At 45.5% G+C, this 19,535-nt stretch overlaps 2 protein-coding genes across 4 annotated transcripts; both read left to right on the top strand.

The window, feature by feature from the left end:
- The first annotated feature begins 1,719 nt into the window (after positions 1-1,719).
- Positions 1,720-2,401, top strand: LOC118673230 (zinc finger protein 428-like). Its single transcript, XM_036343820.1, has one exon. It carries the CDS (start codon positions 1,757-1,759, stop codon positions 2,399-2,401), a length of 645 nt encoding a protein of 214 aa, XP_036199713.1. The 5' UTR covers positions 1,720-1,756.
- A 3,280-nt stretch (positions 2,402-5,681) lies between these two features.
- Positions 5,682-9,116, top strand: LOC118673623 (piggyBac transposable element-derived protein 4-like). Of its 3 annotated transcripts, none has more exons than XM_036344666.1 (3): positions 5,682-5,775; positions 6,381-6,657; positions 7,252-9,116. In XM_036344666.1, exons 2-3 carry the CDS (start codon positions 6,393-6,395, stop codon positions 8,121-8,123), a joined length of 1,137 nt encoding a protein of 378 aa, XP_036200559.1. In that variant the 5' UTR covers positions 5,682-5,775; positions 6,381-6,392; the 3' UTR covers positions 8,124-9,116. The 3 variants fall into 3 exon arrangements, with proteins under 3 accessions (XP_036200559.1, XP_036200560.1, XP_036200558.1); XM_036344667.1 differs by having other exon boundaries at positions 6,381-7,329; positions 7,754-8,000; XM_036344665.1 differs by having other exon boundaries at positions 6,381-9,116.
- The last annotated feature ends 10,419 nt before the right edge of the window (positions 9,117-19,535 follow it).

Raw genomic sequence — 19,535 nt, 5'->3', positions numbered from 1 at the left:
TATACAGGTACATTCTGAGGTTCTGGGGATTAGGATTTTAACATACATTTTGTTCATTACCCACATCAGCCCTTAACAACCAGCATGTTTCAGAAAGTAGATTCCTACAGGGTTATTTACCAAACGTTCAGAAGTATTTTTAAAAAAGCTAAGCCCCTTGCCCACTGCACGGGCCCCTCCCGGCGAAGAGCGAAGGCCTGGGTTCTGGATGCCGGAGGAAAACTGGTGCCAGCAGCCAGGGGAAGGGGCCCCCAAGGGACCCCAGATTGCGAGAGGGCACAGGCCAGGCTGAGGTACCCACTCGAGTGCACAAATTTTTGTGCAACGGGCCTCTAGTCTATATATATAAAAGCCTAAATGACCGGCCGGTAGCTATGATGCGCACTGGCCACTAGGGGGCAGACACTCAACACAGGAGCTGCCGAGCGACAGCAACTTTGCAGAGTGCCCTCTCGCACTACGGGACCCCTTAGGGGATGTTGGACTGCTGGGTTCGGTCCAATCCCCGCAAGCCAGACCACGGGACCCCACCTGCCAGAGGGACGCTGCTCACTCTGCAGATGCCCTTCGAGCCCCGGTTCAGTCCCAAGTGCGGCCAGCTGGGGAGGGACTGCGGGAGGTTGGGTCCAGGCCATGTCTGGCCAGTCTCACCCAGTCCCACCCCATCGGCCACCTTCTAATTAATTTACTTTCAATGTGCATGATTCCATGCACTGGGCCTCTAGTTATTAATAACGAACTACAACGTTCACTAGTGACTGATTACTATAATCATGTTACATTCATTTCCCTTATGGGACTTACGCACAGGCGCACCATTTCTCTCCACTAATACTAGCAGCGAATATTTTAGCAGCCAATTGCCACGTCATTAGTCTTGGACTGACTTGTTTGGTGTGCGCAACAGGAAATATTTCACTTTCAGAGAACAAGAAAAATAGGTTTATTTGCATTACACTTATTAATTTGTGCAGTTATTCGGTGTCTGGTAAGTTAATGTTCAAGAAAAAATATTAATTTTTATTAAAATGTTCTATTATTTTATGTTAATGATGACTCATTTATTTCAGCCTTTTGTATTCAGCATGTCTTTATCAAAATAAGCCTACATTTCTATGAAAATTGAAGCTTTTACTTTTTTGTGGCCCATATAAACTTAAACCTTGCTTATTTGGTCCATGTTAGCCTTTGAGTTTGACATGTTTGATATAGAGAAAAAGGAACCCTCACACACTGCTAGTGGGAGTATAACTTGTTACAACTACTAAGGAAAATAGTATGGAAGGTCCTCAAAATATTAAGAATAGAGCTACCATAGGGCCCAGCAATCCCCCTTCTGGGTAGCTACCAAAAAAATTTGAAAACACTTATTTGTAAATATATATGTAGCCCCATGTTCATTGCAGCATTATTCACAGTAGCCAAGACATGAAAACAACCTAAGTGTCCTTTGATGGATGATTGGATAAAGTACATGAATATATATATATATATATATATATATATATATATATATATCTACCAGCCATAAGAAAGGATGAATTACTGACGTCTGCAACAAAATAAATAGATCTTAAGAGTATCATGTTGAGGCGTGCAGCTGCCACCGCCGCCGCCGAGCCCGAGCGGGGGCCGCCCTAGCCGCATCCCTCTACCGGCTGACATCCTGCATTAGAGAACTTGTGACCAAGGTGTAGCTGCGGAGAGCTGGAGACGCTGCCTAGCTTCTGCTCTGCTCCTGCCTCCTCCTCTGGCCATGACAGAGACTCGTGAGCCAGCTGAAACTGGAGGCTATGCCAGCTTGGAAGAAGACGATGAGGACCTCTCTCCAGGCCCTGAGCATTCCTCTAACTCCGAATACACACACTCAGAGCCGGACTCCGAAGAGGAAGAAGATGAAGAGGAGGAGGAAGAGGAGACCACTGACGACCCCGAATATGACCCTGGCTACAAAGTGAAGCAGCGCCTGGGTGGGGGCCGGGGGGGCCCATCCCACCGGGCTCTCCGTGCAGCCCAGCCCCCGGACCCCCCAGCCCAGCCCTGCCAGCTCTGTGGCCGCTCATCCCTCGGGGAGGCCCCACCAGGCACTCCACCTTGCCGGCTCCGCTGTCCCGCTGCCGCCCCCCAGGAAGCACCAGCTCCCGAAGGCAGGGTGCTTGGCAAGGGCGAGAGAGAGGGGGAGCCACCGCGGGCTGGGGAGGGCCAGGGCCAGCCCGCTGGGCGGGAGGAGGAGCAGGACGAGGACGAGGAGGGCACCTACCACTGCATGGAGTGCGAGGATTCCTTCGACAGCCTCGGGGAGCTGCATGGGCACTTCATGCTGCATGCCCGGGGTGAGGTGCAGGCAGAGCCCCTGCCCAGCAGCTTGGCAGGAAGGGCGAGGTGGGAGGAGGAGGGCTGAAGAGATTGGGTGGGTGAAATGGTCCTAGGGGTTGGAGTACTGCCTATCTGTGTCGTCTTAGCTGTATGTGTGAGGCCAGAATAAAAGCCAAATTCTGTGGGGAAAATAAAAAGAGTATCATGTTAAGCAAAGTAAGTCAGATGGAAAAGGACATGATTTCCCCCATATGGGAGCTACAAAACAGAAAGCAACAAATGTCCAAAAAACCCTCATCTACACAGACAACAGTATGGTGATTACCAGGGGGCAGCGGGTCGGGGGAAGCTGAAGAGGATAAAGGGGGTCAAATATATGGTGACAGAAAACTAGACTTTGAGTGGTGAGCCCACAGTGCAATCTATCAATGATGTATTATGAACTTGTACAATTGAAACTTGTAAAACACTCCTACCCACTTTCACCCCAATAAATTTAATTTTTTTAAAAGAATGATTTAAAAAAAAAAATGTTGCTTCAAGCTGAGACCATGATACTAAAAGCACAAATGTAAGTATATACAGATATGAGAACATGAGAGGGAGAGCTGAGCTGAAAAGGTGACAGGGTGATGTCTGAGCCAAGTAGAGGAGGTTGAGTCCAAGTGAGTGGATGTGGAGAGTAGATACTGACAGAGACATATTCATAGCTGACCAACCAGTTTCTTCAACTGAAACAAAACTGCCACCTACAGTCCATCTTTCAAATTGTCTACTTTTTTTCCCTGGTAAACTAGCCAACATCTGCAGAGCATGTACACTTATCCTTCTTGATGGGCTAAGAAAGTATTTTCTGTCGTCAATATTTTCTTTGATGTTTCTGTGCTCCTTGCCTGGTCAGGCTCATCCTTCGGCATGGCGGTCCGAGACCGAACAGAGTAGCACAGAAGTCAGTTCAGAAGCATGTCAAGCAGGACAAATAATCCCTCGTCCCAAATACACAAGAGTTGATCCTACCTACTTAGACTATGAACTTTTGCTTGGCTACAATTTCATAAAAGACTCTTAAATAGCCCTGGCCAGGTGGCTTAGTTGGTTGGACTAGAGCATCATCCCGAAACACCAAGGTTGCAGATTTTATCTCTAGTCAGGGCACATACTACAAGAAGCAACCAATGAAAGCATAAATAAGTGGAACAACAAGTGGACCTTTCTCTCTCTCTCTCTCTCTCTCTCTCTCTCTCTCTCTCTCTCTTTCTCTCTCTCCAGAAAAAAAATCAATAAGAGGAAGTAAACAAATATCTCATATTTTCAAGTAGTGATAATAGAGGGGAATTAAGGAAGACACAGGGACAGACTGTTAACGGCTCTATATTAGATAAGGTGGCTAGAGGAGGCCTCTCTGATGACTATTTGAGTAAAGCCCTCAACAGGTTTAACTAAAAAAAAAGTATTCCAGGTGCAGCGTGTACTTGGCATGTTCACAAAACAGCAATAAAACCAGGGTATCTACAACAGTAACCATAAGGAAGAGGGTAGGAGGTGAGATTGGAGAAGTAGCTGGGGATCAAATCATATGGGGGCTTGGAGAGGCATTATTTTAAGCATCATCAAAGATGAAGTTTCACTTCTTTGTGGTGGGTCTCAGGAAGTGCCAATTAAGTTAGTATTAGCCATAAAGAGCCTTAGAGGCAAATGTACCTGCCACACGTAGGGTAAGGCATTCTTACACTGACTAGCATGATTATTAGATTATTTATTCTTCGGAAATTCCCTCTCACACACACTGGGGGATGGGATAGTTCTCAACTAACAGTTAAAAAGCATCTCCTGTTCTAGCCTAGTTAATCCACTAAGGCATGCTTGTTGTTGTTTGTTTGTTTAATGCTAAGGCATATCTTTCCCATTCACATGGGATTCTACTTCTCACCACATATGAATGGGTCCTTCTTGACTACTGTCTCCATGAAATTAACTTCTCAAACCTCAGATTCCTAACACCACTAAATAGGCAGCAAAGGAGTTAAGTCCATTTTGGCTGCATGGCATACCATAATTCTGGAGCATGGGTCATGAAAGATCTGCAGGTGATTCTAGTACAAGTAATGTGCACAATAGTTGAGAGAATGCAGAGCCCTGGAATGAGAAAGTCAATAGGCGTTTCTCTTATAAAGGTGAAGGTCTGTTTCTAAATCCCCCCTCAACATGGTTGTCAGAGTGACAGCGCTAGATACAAAAGAAGCAGCTTGGGCTAGAACCGGAGAGAAAGGAGCTTCAGAGCGGGAAGGAGAGCATGGACCAGAGGGAGATGTGAAAAGGCAAAAGGCTTTGGGATGAGCTGAGGGAGAAATGGGAGTGAGCAGAGGAAAGGCGGGAAGTCTGCAGGGCAGAGCCTGATGCCATCCTGCATCAGTGTGTCTGTCCTCACTGACTGGACCCCCAGCACCTGGGTGATCTGGGGCTAGTTATCCCCAGCACAAGGTTCACAGAGCCCTCGGACAGTCAGCACCAAACTGTGTGTGAAGGTACAAGAAGAGGTTTGCACTCTTCCTTCTCTTTCACCATCTAGCTCCTTGACTTCTAGGAAAGCTAATTAGTGGTTTCTCTTTTCACTCCAGTTTCTTTCATTTTCCCCTTTCTGTCCTTTAAATCAAATCAGAGACAAAGTGACAGGACCAGGGGTGGCTGTTCATGGCCAAGAGTGGCCCATCAAACAGCCTACGTAGAGGTGGGACCAGAAAAGAGGCAATGATCAGAGGAGAACAAAAAGAAGTGAGCTGCAAGGCTGCTGACGTAGGAGCGTGGGATCTGCTTGTGCCTGCAAACGTTTGCTGTGGGATCCTTTTCCTGGGATCCTTTTCCTGGGCCCCTGGCATGATTCCGGAGCTGGGGCAGAATGTTAGAGGGGATCTGTCTAGGGCAGCGACAGGAAAAGGCACACAGGAGCGACAGAAGGGCAGAGGACTCAGAGACCTCTGTACCTTTGCGGAGAAGAGGGACCTAAGACCAGGCGAAGCCAGCTAGGAAGAATACTAGTAAAGAAGGGTCTGTAGGTGACAAGGGGTGTTATACAGAGGAACGCCTAAGATACGAGACGAAATGAAGGTCTTTGAAAGCAAGACTCAAAGAGCGAGGTCTCGCCGGAATCAGAAATAGCAAAACAGAGCCACAGGGACGCAGCTGCCTCACACCCGCTTCTCCCCTGCAGGCAGCTGCTCTGCCAGCGGGACCTGCCGGCCTCTAAGCAGTCTGGAAAGTCTGCACCACAGACACAAACCACAACACCCATAGTGCCCTGCGCGTAGCCAAACCCAGCCTCTTCCGGTCTCCACTAGCCAATGAGCTTTTGCCAAGGTCCTCTGCCCCGGAAAGGCCCCGGGAAGGGTGGGCGCTTCCGGTCCGTGATTCCTTCCCTTTGCTCCTCCGAGACTCCGACTGTTCAGTTCGCGCTGCGAGACGGTGAGGCATTGGCCCCAGGCGTGGGGAAGGGTCTGCATGGCATAGGTTCCACCAACGGAAGGTGGACTGGCAGCGGGTGGAGAGCCCACCCACCCGTCGGGCTTCTTCCCCGCTTTCCATGGCCGACCTGTGGCGCATGCGCACGCCCCCCCCCCCCCACCACTGCACCCCCCCACCCCCCATGGCCTTGACCTTTAGGTATAATGCACTTCTCCACGCCCTGGGTGGGCCCACTTTCTCCAGGTGGACCTCTGTCGTGGAGCACGCGCCCACCTTGAGAAAGACCGAGACCCCCGGTCACCGAGCCCTAGTTTACATTGCTGTGTTCAAGGCATTGTATTTGGGGTCATGGCCCTTGAACCAAGCAGCTGTGGGAGATTGAGCATCACTTAAATTGCGGACGGAGCACGAGAATTCTCGCGGTTTCTGTCCTAAGGCTTGTGGCCAATCTCGAGAATTCTCAGCTTTTAATTGTCATTTAGAAACAGTGTAACGGAAAACGCATTTGCTGAAGTTAAAAATTATCAAAGGAATTAAAAGTGATTAACCCCTTGTCGTTAGTAATAAAAATAACTGTTTTTTATATCAATTTGATATTTTTAAAGTGCTCAGTAACCATGGATAGTGACGAAGAACATGATAAAATCCTGGATATATTTGCTGACAATTTATCAGATATTCCAAGTGAAAGTGATGAAAGCTTTGACAGTGGCAATGATACAGTTACTCCTTCAAAAAGGCGGACAATAGTAATTTCAAGTGATTCCGAACCTGAAAATTTGAACAATTCCACACATGATTTTGAGTGTAATTTGCGTCTTGGTTGCCAAGATAATGATTGGTCAAAAGAGGACTTTCAGCCTAATTTGGAAAAATTTGAAGGTAATTCTGGGGTTACAGTTCTACCATCTGATTGTAAGAACATCATTGAAGTCACAAACTTGATTTTTGACAACGATCTGTTTGAATTCTTTTGTCATCAATCGAACATATATTATAATCAAAATTTGGGAAAGCACAAAATTTCAAAAACAAAAAAGTGGTCTCCTGTTACTCCAACAGATATGAAAAAATTTTTAGGACTTATAGTGCTAATGGGGCGTACTCGAAAGGATACTTGGAAAGAATATTGGTCTACAAATCCAGCTCTAGCGGTCCCAATATTTCCTCAGACGATGACTCGAAATCGTTTTGAACAAATCTGGACTTATTGGCATTTCAATGACAATGCAAACATGACTAAATCTTCATCCAGGCTATTTAAAATTCAGTCTGTACTCGACCACTTTATTAGTAAATTTCAAACAATATATAAACCTATGCGAGAGTTATCATTAGATGAAGGCATGATTCCCTGGAGGGGACGTCTTCTATTTCAAACTTACAACCCAGCTAAAATTATTAAATATGGTTTACTTGTAAGAATGGTATGTGAGAGCAAGACTGGGTATATTTGCAATATGGAAATTTACACAGGTGAAGGGAAGAAATTGAATGACTCTATTCTGTCACTGCTTCGGCCGTATCTGGATTTGGGGCATCACATATACCAAGGTAAGTATTACAGTAGCATTTCAATTGCAGAAACTTTATTACTACATAAAACAAGAGTTTGCGGAACAATTCGAACAAGAGGCTTGCCAAAATGTTTGAAAGATGAAGCATCTACGCTTCAAAGAGGTAAAATAGCCTTCCGAAGAAAAGGTGACGTTTTATTATTGATTTGGAAGGGTAAAAGAGAAGTTCGAATTATTTCAACTATCCACGATGCTTCCTCTTGTGAAACAGAAAAGACAAATTGGCATACTGGAGAGGAAATAAAGAAACCAGTTTCTATCGTGCAGTATAATAACTATGTACAAGGTGTTGATCTTGCCGGCCAATATCTTTCAACATGTAGTATCCTTAGAAAACCAATAAAATGGACGAAGAAAGTAGTGCTTTACCTGATTAATTGTGGACTATTCAATTCATTCAGGATTTATCAAGCGCTCAATCCAGGAAGCCGAGTAAGATACAAAGACTTTCTTTTAACTGTAGCAACAGAGTGGATCTCGTCCGAAGTAGATAAATCAGCAGATCTAGAATTTAGCAATCCTGATCCATCACGTGTTAGAAGTACAAGAGCTCCTCAGAAAGATCATCCACAAAGATTATCGGGCAACATGAAGCAGCACATCCCTGTGCCAATTCCATCTTCAAATAAAAAGAAATATCCTACAAAAGTGTGCAGAGTATGCAAAAGGAACGGTAAGAGAAGAGAAACACGTTACATTTGCCAGCTTTGTTTAGTTCCCCTTCATATTACACAGTGTTTTACTAAGTATCACACTTTAAGAAGATATTAGCTTGTAGGAACATGTAATGAATAACTTCAACATGCAATGGGTATTTCATTTTAAAGCATGCCTTTAACATTTATGTAGAACGTTTTTTGTACTCATTCAGTAGAAACTTACCTGGCCACTAGGTAAAGCTAGCAACAAAACTACTGGTCTGCAATGTGTTAAGCATCAGGACCTGGGGCTCCTCACCTGTGAAACGGATGACACAGTGAGGCACGGCCTGCCTCCTGAAGCTGCGAAAAGAGTGCTGCTGGTACCCACAGGGGGCGGCAGCACCCGCAGCACCAGGCCCCAGAGAACCAAGGCTGACCTGGCCATTGGTCCAGCACCTGCTGAACTGAGAGCAGGAACTAGAAACAGGGCAGCATTTCTGGGGTCAGCTGGAAAGAGAAACTTGGTTGGCTTTTCCTCTATCAGCAATTCCTGATTGTTCTCTTTCTGCATATTTATAATCTGACCACTTATCTTCATCCCTACTGCCATTCCCAGACCATCACCTCTTGCTTAAGTGGTTTCCCTGTCTCCAGTTCCCATCCTACCCCCGTTAGATCATTCTAAAATGCTAATTTGGTTAAGACATATGGCTTCCTTTTGCCTCCAGAATAAAGTACAAACACCTCAACAAGGCTTCCGTCACCTGGCCTCTTCCCACTCCTCCAGCTTTCTCTCACTCTGTGTTCCAGCTGTCTTCAAATACTGTCTGATCCTGTATCATACCAGGCTGCTTCCCTCGAAGGCTTTTTACAGACAGAAACAACTTAATACACATTCTGAACCCTGCTCACACAATCTTGGCGTGGCTTAATCAGTGTCTTCTACCATACTCTCAGCTCTCCCTTTGCAGCTCTGACAGATTCTGTAGCTTTCTGTTCATTTAGTTATTAAAAGTCGAGACCAGCCCTACCGGTTTGGCTCAGTGAATAGAGCATTGGCTGTGGACTGAAGGGTCCTGGGTTCGATTCTGGTCAAGAACATGTACGCAGGCTTGATCCCTGACCCTAGTCAGGGCATGTGTGGGAGGCAACCAATCGATGTGCCTCTCTCACATCGATGTTTCTCTCTTTGTCCCCCCCCCCCCACACACACACACACACACTCTCTCTCTAGAAATCAATGGAAAAATATCCTCAAGTGAGGATTAACAACAACAAAAAAGTCTAGACCAGTGTCAACCACATCAATTCAACACCAACAGGAATCCCAGTTTGGGATGAGGTGAAGAAGGAAACTTTTTTTAGTGCAAGGAACTCAGTTGTGACACAGCATGGCTGTGAAAATAGCATGGCTGTGCAACATCTCACTGGTGATACAACACAGCTATGAACACAGCACCGCTGTTAGGAGGCCCTGGGGCCATGCTACTCTGACTAGCTCTGCGCTTCTCTATATGCCAGTCTGGTCTGGTCTTCTCTGCTCTGTAGAGATATCTTTATTGTTACGTCTTTGGCGGTTCAGCTCTCGTCAGGGAAATGCAGTCTCCAGTCCAGGGGTGGGCAAACTTTTTGACTCGAGGGCCACAATGGGCTCTTAAACTGGACCGAAGGGCCGGAACAAAAGCATGGATGGAGTGTTTGTGTGAACTAATATAAATTCAAAGTAAACATCATTACATAAAAGGGTACGGTCTTTTTTTTTTTTTTTTTTTTTTTTTTTTTTTTAGTTTTATTCATTTCAAACGGGCCGTAGTTTGCCCACGGCTGCTCCAGTCTATAATGAAAAGAGAAAGTGCACTTTTAGAGCCAGAGAGGAGCTGACATATAGACAGAAGTCCCTGCCCAAGTTGATCCCTGATTGGTCTATCTTCATGAAAATAAGGGCTCTAAGTCCTTGCAGTTTGATTGGTCCAAAGGGCATTGTTCTAATTGGTCAGAATGGAGTTGCTCTGATTGGTCAGTAAAGAAGCTGATGTTAGCTGCACTATTCCAGTTGGATCAGGAAACCTCAGTCCTATTGGTTGAAATAGGATTCCAGGAACTTAATAAGGGCTGCCTCTAATGGCAGAAACACAGTGCAGGCAGGCACTTGTGCAGAGGCAGGTGGTTCAGTGCACGTTTCTCCCCGAACTGTAGTTTGCATGAGATGTCTCTGTGTAGAAATGGCTGCTAAGCTCTGATTTTTTGTTTCTGTTGTGTGGTTTGTTTTTGCTTTAATATTTTTATTGATTTCAGAGAGGGAGAAAGAGCACCTTATCATAGCACCTACCACAGAGAACAAATCACAGAGAAACATCAATGAGAGAATCATCGATCGGCTGCCTCCTGCACGCCCCCTACTGGGGGGGTCGAGCCCACAACCTGGGCATGTGCCCTTGACTGGAATCGAACCTGGGACCCTTCAGTCCCCAGGCCAACCCTCTATCCACTGAGGCAAACAGGCTAGGGCTGTTTGTTTGTTTTTTAATTTGATCCCAGTTCAGCCACCAGGAGCCCATCTTGGTAGATATCCTCTTTCTCGGGGTCCACACTAGTATAGTCCACTTTAAAACTTCAATTGCACATCAAGTTTTAAGGTCCTTCTTCCCCTCAGCACCAACCAGGTTTCAGCAGTGGGACTTTGGGGAACAGGTGCGCTCTGTCCTGTCATAGAAAGCACTCTCTCTCCCTAATTTAAACTACTTCAGTTGGGACCTGGAGGAAGGATTGAGGCGGGTGGGGGGAAATGGTCAAAAACTCTTTTTACTAACTGGTTATCTCATTGCAGTCATCTGTTGGTTGTATGCCTCCCAGGCTAAGACAAACTGGTCATGGATACCTTCCACTTTTAAGCTGCCCAAATGTTAGCTCTGCTTTTTTGTTTCCGTTGTGTGGCCAGGCCGAGGGACCCCATCAGTGCATGATTGGGGCCGGGTAGGGATGTGGGAGGTTGGCCAGTCAGGGAGGGGCTGTGGGAGGGCCTCAGGGCTACAGAAGGAGATGTGAAAAGGCAAAAGGCTTTGGGATGCTGGCGTGACACAGAGTGACAGCTCTTTCCTTGTCAACCCTCCCTCCTTGCTCCAGTGATCATAGAGAACAAATCAGCAGGCTTGTCCAAGCAGGAACTGAGATGTCCGGCCCATCTCACGCAGTCCCAATCGGCCAAACCCCAGCAGCAAGCTCACTTACTGGTTAGAGCATCTTCCCCCTGGTGGTCAGTGCACATCATAGCGAGGGGTTGAGTGGTCTTAGCATATCATTAGCATATTGCCCTTTGATTGGTTTAACGGACGACCAGACGACGGGACACAGCATATTAGGCTTGTATTATATAGGATAGGAAGGTCACATCCTTGCTAATCCAAATTGTAGGAGTGTATGGGGTGCGGGTACAGTGTTTTGGCCAGGTTCAAGCCTCAGACTAATGAAAGGACAGGGTCCTCTCACCCAGCACAATCATAGCCAACAGCTGTGGTTGTAAGCTTGAACCTATGGTCCGAACACGTGGCCCCACGTGCCTTGTGATAGAGTTCGGGTGCATGTAGTTAAGTGAGGTTGAAACTCACGAGAATGCTGTGAACAACGTGATCACGCCCCTACTTTGCCTCGTGGCATCTGCTATAAAATAAAGACACGGCTTGTGGGTGCTGGTGCTGTGTCCTCATCAGGGAGCAGCGTCCCACCGAGACCCAGCTATTATTCTCTTGTCTGTCTTTCCTTAATCCTTTCAAACTCCCCCACCACCACCACCACCACTCGGGATCACCCTTGGTCGTGCTGGCGTGGCACAAGTGGTGCCCAACCAGAGACTGAGTCCTGGGACCAGGGCCTGAGTTTTGGCTCTAACAAGTGACGCCAGAGCAGGCCCTTTGGCCGTAACAAGTGGCGTCGGAACAGGCCTGAGTTCGGGGGAATTTAAAAAGAGGTCAGGTGAAAGGAGGCTCCAAGGCGTGCACAGAGAGTAAGCTTAAAAAACAAAAGTAAGAAAATAAGCTTAAAAAGCAAAAGTAGAAAGGCCAAAAAACAAAAATAAGGTAGGGAGCCGAAGTGTGGTAAAATTTGCTCGGTGTAAAACATGGGAATAATGCTTAATTGACGCATTTTTAAAGTCTAAGCGGTAGGAAATAAGCTGTAGAAGTAAGAAATAAGTAGAAAGAAGCGGTAGAAATCGAAAACAGCGGTAGAAAGCAAGCGGCAAGAAGCAAGCGGTCGAAAACAGGCGGTAGAAAATAAGAAGTAATCAGGAGGTACAAAATAAGGCAGAAATCTGGGTTTTGTTTAAGCCACTGTAAAGCAGGAGATGGCTGTGGTGGTGATGTTTAAGGAAGTAATTTTATTTTAGACCTAGCTCGTAAGCTCTTGCAGCAGTTGCATTGTTTCTAGGCTTTGGTTATCTTTGCATGTATGAACTGATAGCTCCCTGGGACTTCGGGTCTGTGTGAGACCCCAGACTCAGAATTGGAAGTCTCCGGCTCTGCAGGACCGAGGGCTGCTCGTTTCCATGCAGCAGCGGCTAAAGAAAGAAGCTGAGAAGGGACCAGACTTCCAACTGCGTGGACGGGGCTGATGTGACTGGGACTGGTGCGGACTCAGTGCCGAGGTCAACCTTCCAAACAGCCTGACCCAGGGGACTGGTTTTGCATCAACGACATCTTTGCATCGGCGAGATATCAGCATGGAGTCAGCTGAAGAAGATGGCGACTAAGGCCAAGCAAATGTTAGAAAAGCAAGTGGAAGCTATGCTAGCGTTGGTGAACTGTCAGTTTTCTGTAAAATCTTGTGGACTGTCAGTTTTCTGTAAAATCTAAGGACTCTGGGTGGAATGTCCTGAAAACGTTAACATGTTTGTAGTTCGGTTTTGCATTGGTATTGCTTTGTTATTAGCCAGAGTTTTGTTCTCTCTTGTTAACATTGCTGTGTCTATAGTTTTGTTAATAGCCAGAACTTTGTTTCGATGTTTTGATGATGCTGAATAATTTGTTTAGAGTTTTTCGGATGATGTAAATAGGCGTGTTTAAAAACAAAAGTAAAGGGGGATATGTGGGGCGTGGCTACAGTGCTTTGGCCAGGTTCAAGCCTCGGACTGATGAAAGGACAGGGTCCTCTCATTGCCACGTGCAAGTCCCAGCTGGAGGGCAGGGCTCTCCCAGCACAATTATAACCAACAGCTGTGGTAGTAAGCTTGAACCTATGGTCCGAACACATAGCCCCACGTGCCTTGTGATAGAGTTCGGGTGCATGTAGTTGAGCGAGGTTGAAACTCACAAGAATGCTGTAAACAACGTGATCACGCCCCTACTTTGCCTCGTGGCATCTGCTATAAAATAAAGACACGGCTTGTGGGCGCCGTCATTGTCTCCTCATCAGGGAGGCAGCGTCCCACCGAGACCCAGCTATTATTCTCTTGTCTGTCTTTCCTTAATTCTTTCACCCCCCGACTCGGGATCACCCTTGGTCATGCTGGCATGGCACAGAGTGGCAGCTCTTTCCTTGTCAACCCTCCTTCTTTGCTGCAGTGATCACAGAGAACAAATCAGCAGGCTTGTCCAAGCAGGAACTGAGATGTCAATCTCTCCTTTATGAGTAGTCCTCTTGGAGACCCCTCACTTGGAAGTGAGGACAAAATGCATAGCACTTGATCCCTTGACTGGTGACAGACACATGACCTCATCAACCCCCCTTCTGTGTTTACCTCCACACCATCTTCTATTTATTTTCTATGGAGGTAGGAGATGGAATATGGTTTGGGACAGCAGAGCTGGCTTGCCAACTGCTGATGGTACCTTTCAGATTGGTGCCCTAACTGACAATTCCAGGGCACCAAATGAGTCACTAATATCCTGCAAAACAAATGTTCTCTCCTTTGCCCAGAACACTTGGTCACACACCTTGACGCCTCTTCTTGTTCCTTTTTCTGTGACTAGCTCCTCCTCATCTTTTAGGTATCAATGTAGGTATCATTGCCACCAGAAAGACATCCTAACACTGCCACGCCTAAGGCAGGAGACTTATCTATCAGCTCTCCATCTCCTGGTGCCTTCCTTATCATAGCACCTACCATGTTATCTTCTAAGTGATTCTTGATAGTCTGTCTTCCCGGTGAGACTAAGTCCCACAAGGGCTTGAACAGTGTCACCTTGGCTCATCTCTGTACTGATAGTGCCTCACACACAGAAAACACTCAGTATTTGTTGGATAAATAACAAATGATTCCTATGGTTTTGGCTAAGAGTCTGCATGATTTGCAAAAGCCTAGGGTCCTGCTGAAATTGCCATTGTCCCTGCTTCCTCCAACACCCTGAGAACTACTGAGCTTCACATATCAGATTAGTTGGTAGAACATCTTTGAAATATCTAAATGGCTGTGTTGGAATCTGTGCTTTTATAAATTCATCTTATTTGATCAGCCTACCCTACAAGCATTTGCAAAGTTTGCAAGAGAGGAAATTGTGAGATAACCAAGGATAGGGTATTACCCTAAACTCCTTGCTCCAGGCCTCACAAGCCCAGATCCCTTTCCCAGGTGATTAAAAGTTTGACTCTGTCCAGTAGGAGTTCCCTTTCCACTATTTGACTTAAATTCAAGGGAAATTATGGCTTCTGCTACTACTACAGTAGAGCCTCTGAATGTGACATTCATTCATTCGTTCAACAAACTGCTGTTAACTGACCTACAAGGGCTTTGGGAGCTTTAACCCTTTGCGGTCCAATTTTATTTTTGGAATTCAAACAGTCTGGTCGGAATTAGAAGTCCTTCCTCTCTTGGTTGCAGTAGTTCCATGGCGAAAGTTGCCGATTAGCTCAATCACCAACTCAGCTCGACATTGGACCTGCTACTAGCGCCTGGTCTGTCGAGTCAGCCTCGATGTTGGACCGCAAAAGGTTAATGTGTATCCGGCGGGAGCCCTTCAGGTTCCTGGAGACAGGATGGAGGATGAGCAGCTTCCCTAAAGTAAGGATATTCCTATGCGCAGACCCTAGGCAGATTCCCTAGGAGCCAGAGCCATTCCTTCCTCCCTTCCCCTCCCACTCCGCACTCCACAATGAAGCAGAAAGGAAAGGTTATGCCATAGGCTTAAGGAAAAATGTCCCTTGGGTTTCAGAGCCCTGGGATGAAAGAGGGATATTGTTTCCAGGAAGCAGTTCCAGACATAAGATCCTCCCATATCCCCTGTCCTGAATTGTCTCTTCTCTCCTTTAAAATGGAGTAGCATTTTTAAAAAATATTTTTTTTATTGATTTCAGAGAGGAAGGGAGAGAGAGAGAGAGAGAAACATCAATGATCAGAGAGAATCATTGATCAGCTGCCTCCTGCACACCCCACACTGGGGATGGAGCCCACAACCCAGGCATGTGCCCTGACCAGGAACCAAACCTTGACCTCCTGGTTCATAGGTCAGCACTCAACCACTGAGCCACACCTGCCGGACTAAAATGGAGTAACATTTTTGTCTGAAGAACCAAGTTCCTGGGTTAACTAAAACATGAATTTACAAATGTATATATTGGGTGATATTTATATGCAAGTGAGAAGGAAAATAGGGGGGTAACTTTGGGGGCTTACAGACTAGTTCAGTATCTAGGTAAACAGTACTCTTACTAGTACTTCCCCATTCTAACTGACTTGGGCGGAGCTGCAAAGCCCACCCCAAGGGGCCCGCCACAAGAAGATACATATATCAAAACCTCCCCACATTGGCAGTTCAGGCTTTGGATCAAAGTCCCCTGGACTAGCAGTGCTGCGTAAAAAAGGTTTTACTTTCCCTTTTCCTCTGGGTGCTGGCTGTCATTCTCCTGGGGGTCATTTGCCACAACACAAGTTTCTTAGTATACTACAATAGAGACCCAGTTCCTGCTTTCAAGTTACAATCTAGTAAGAAGGGGTGGGGGGAAGCATTAAGTACTATGATAGAAATATCCATTTATGGCCTGGATGCTGTGGAGGCCAGGGTCCTAAAGAAAATAAAACTGGTTTAGACGGAAAGTAGACGTTGACCAAGCAGAAAAGGAGGAGGGAGAGATGTAGAATTGCTGGCAGAGTGAACACCAGGTACAGAGACCAGGAGATAACCGAAGCAAACCTTTGCTGAGCTCCAAGCTTGTGCTGGACACTAAGAACTTCACAAGCATTACCTCCTTTGATTCTCACAACAACCCTTTGAAATATGAACTATGATAAACTTACTAACTGGTTAAGCCAAGACTCAAACCAGGAAGGTTCTGCCTTTCACTACTCTGCTACCAGGTACTTGAGGACACAGTAAGTTGTCTTGTAAAGGAGTATGAAATGCATGGGAAAGCATGATAGGAAAAGAAAACAGGCTAGTAGGTATGGAAAGACAACATGAATGAAGAGTTTACACATCATACTGTCCGGTGGTATTTGGACTCGTTAAATGTAACAGATCAGCCCTGGCCAGCATGGATCAACGGTTAAAGCATCAGCCTGCGCACTGGAGAGTCTTGAGTTTGATTCCCAGTCTAGGGCACATACCTGGGTTGCAGGTAAAAGCCTCTGCCCAAGTCGGGGCCTGTGCGGCTGGCAACCAAACAATGTGTCTCTTTCACATCGATGCCTCTCTCTCTCTCTTTCCCCACCCCTCTCTCCCTCTCCCTCTCCTTTCCTTCCCCCCACCCCTTCCACTCTCTACAATCAATGGGGAAAAATAAGTGAGAACTAACACACACAAAAAGGGGAACAGAGATCAAAATTAGGGATTTTTAGTGAAGTGGTCTGATTTATGTATATTACTCTTAACATTGAGTAAGACAGATTATAAGGAAATAGGACTGTTAAATGTCTGAAGACCAATTGGTAAACTGTTGCAGGGATCCAGACAAGAACTGATAAAGACCAAGAAATTAAAGTTTTAACTAAGGTAGAAGCAATGGGGGTAGAAGAGTGGATGGACGTGGGAGGTGTTTCAGAAGTGGAACTGATAGTATATTGAAACTGAGCCAGTGCAGGGAGCGGAAGTGAAGAGCAATCTAAAATGGCTCCCAGGTTTCTTATTGTGGAGAAAGGAGAGAGGGAAGTTGACTTGAATGGGAAGATAATTAGGTCGGGTATGATTGTGAGGGTTTGAGATGCTTGTGTAATAGATGAGTCAACTGGAACAATGAAAAGCTAGGTTTATGAGTCTGGAGTAAGAAATGAGATCTGAGTCAAGTTACAGATTGGAGAGTCATGTGGCATATAGATTGTTATTCAAACCACGAGAATGGATGAGATAACCCAGAGTAGATTTCAGAACAGAAAAAGACTGAAGGTGGGCTCTGGAAAAACATCTGAGATACAACAGGGCAATTGGATGCAAGAGGACCAGGAGGAGCCAAGGTAGGTGGAAATTGTGGGCGTGCTGCCACCAAAGCTAAGGGGAGAAAAGGGTTTCAAGAAAGAAAAACGGGTCAATTCTGATATCTCAAGATAAAATTTGGAAAGTGTTCCTATATTTGAGATGGAGAAGTTGTGGCTGGCCCTAAATGAGCAGTGGGGATGGAAGCCAGATCAGAGTGTAGGTTTAGGAGCGTGTGGGGGGAAGGAGATGGAGATGGCACTTGTCAAGAAGCTTGGTTTTGGTGGAAGGGAACGAATACAGGATCAAAGGCTTTGTTTTGTGTTGTTGTTGTTTTTTTAAATATATTTTTATTGATTTCAGAGAGAAAGGGAGAGATAGAAGCATCAATGATGAGAGATAACCATTGATTGGCTGCCTCCTGCACACCCCCCACTGGGGATAGAGCCCGCAACCCAGGCATGTGCCCTTGACCAGAATCGAACCTGGGACCCTTCAGTCTGCAGGCTGATGCTCCATCCACTGAGCCAAACCAGCCAGAGCTGTGTTGTTTTTTATTATTTTTCTCCATCACCATTTATCACCATTTACCATGTTCCACCTCCACGTGCCATCCCCCCCGCGCACACACACAATCATCACACTGTTGTCTGTGTCTGTGAGTTCTTTCTCTTTTGCTTAATCCCTTCATCTCCCTCTGTCCCACCCAACACCCAGCCTCCTATCACCAGAACTGTCTGCCTGCTCTCTATGAATCTTTCTCTACTTTGCTTGTTATTTCAGTTTTTTCATTAGATTCCACATATGAGTGAAATCATAGATATGAGTGAAATCATATGGTACTTGTCTTTCCCTGCCTGGCTTATTTCACTTAGTATAATGTGGTGTGTGTGCTGTTGTTTTTTGTTTGTTTTTAAAAATATATTTTTATGGATTTCAGAGAGGAAGGGAGAGAGAAAGAAACATCAATGATGAGAAAGAAACATCACATGCCCTTGATGGGAATCGAACCTGGGATTAAACTCCGTTATTAATTGCACATTGATGTGCAATTGAAGTTTTAATAGCTGGTTTGGCTCAGTGGATAAAGCGTTGGCCTGTGGTCAAGGGCACATGCCTGGGTTGCAGGCTGGGTCCCCAGTGGGGGTGTGTGTAGGAGGCGGTCAGTCAATGATTCTTATCATTGATGTTTCTATCTCTCCCTCTCCTTTCCTCTCTGAAATCAATGAAAATATATTTTTTTAAAGAAAAAGAACACAAAGGGAGGTGTTGCAAGTGGAAGGAACTCTTCAGTGGTAGGAAAGGGAAAGACAGCAGTGCCAAGTGTTATTTGAAAGTCAAGTTAACCCCCCTCGTGTAAACACTGGCTGGAGTAATTGAGCAGGTAATCAGTAAAGGGAATTACAAACCCCTAAGAGTAGTTTGTATTGATAAAAAATAAATTCATAATTACTTGAAGCTTCTGAAATATATAACAGTACTACTTTGGGTTGACTTTTTTTTAAATCTAAAGTTAAATACCCGGTTCTAGAACCAATGTCTAGAACCAATTTAATCTAAAGTTAAATACCCGGTTCTAGAACCTTATTCCATCTCTTTGAGGCTTAGTTGCCTGAGAGGATTAAGCCAGCTGATGCAGGTGTAGCTCTTAGCCAAGTAGCTGGTGTAAAGAAAGAAATAATGCAGTAAATTATTGCTATTACTATCTCAAGTTATTTTTTTAGAGAGAGAGAGAAACATTGATTTGTTCCACTTATTTATGCATTCATCGGTTGCTTTGTATATGTGCTCTGACCCGGGATCAAACCCACACAACCTTGGTGTATCATGACGAAACTCTAACCAACTGAGATACTAACCAGGATTTGAATTATTGTTTTAAATAAAATAACATGTCAAAGCACAAAGGATGGTGTCTTAACGAAGGCTCATTAAATTTTAATTTCCTCTTTTTCACATTAGAAATTTAAACTAAATGCTCTCCATAAACAAGTCAGGAGAGATACTGAAAGCTGGGAGGCTCTTGAGACCCTGCTACAGAATCTAGGTGAGAACATGCATGTCGTAGTCAGGGTTCTGCAGAGAAACAGATCCAATAGTACACGTGTGTGTATGTGTGTGTGTGTTTTACAAGAATTGGCTCATGCAATTACAGAGGCTCAGAAGTCTCATGACCTGCAGTCTTCAAGCTGGAGATTCCGGAAAGC

The sequence above is a fragment of the Myotis myotis genome, unplaced genomic scaffold (genome assembly GCF_014108235.1).
Source record: "Myotis myotis isolate mMyoMyo1 unplaced genomic scaffold, mMyoMyo1.p scaffold_m19_p_18, whole genome shotgun sequence".
NCBI lineage: Eukaryota > Metazoa > Chordata > Mammalia > Chiroptera > Vespertilionidae > Myotis > Myotis myotis.
The sequence above is the reverse complement of the archived record's forward strand: the minus strand, read 5'-3'. Positions and strand labels throughout refer to the sequence as shown.

What these genes read in the sequence shown, in the direction of transcription:
- LOC118673230 (XM_036343820.1), top strand. Translation starts at nt 1,757, where the DNA reads ATGACAGAGACTCGTGAGCCAGCTGAAACTGGAGGCTATGCCAGCTTG.
- LOC118673623 (XM_036344665.1), top strand. Translation starts at nt 6,393, where the DNA reads ATGGATAGTGACGAAGAACATGATAAAATCCTGGATATATTTGCTGAC.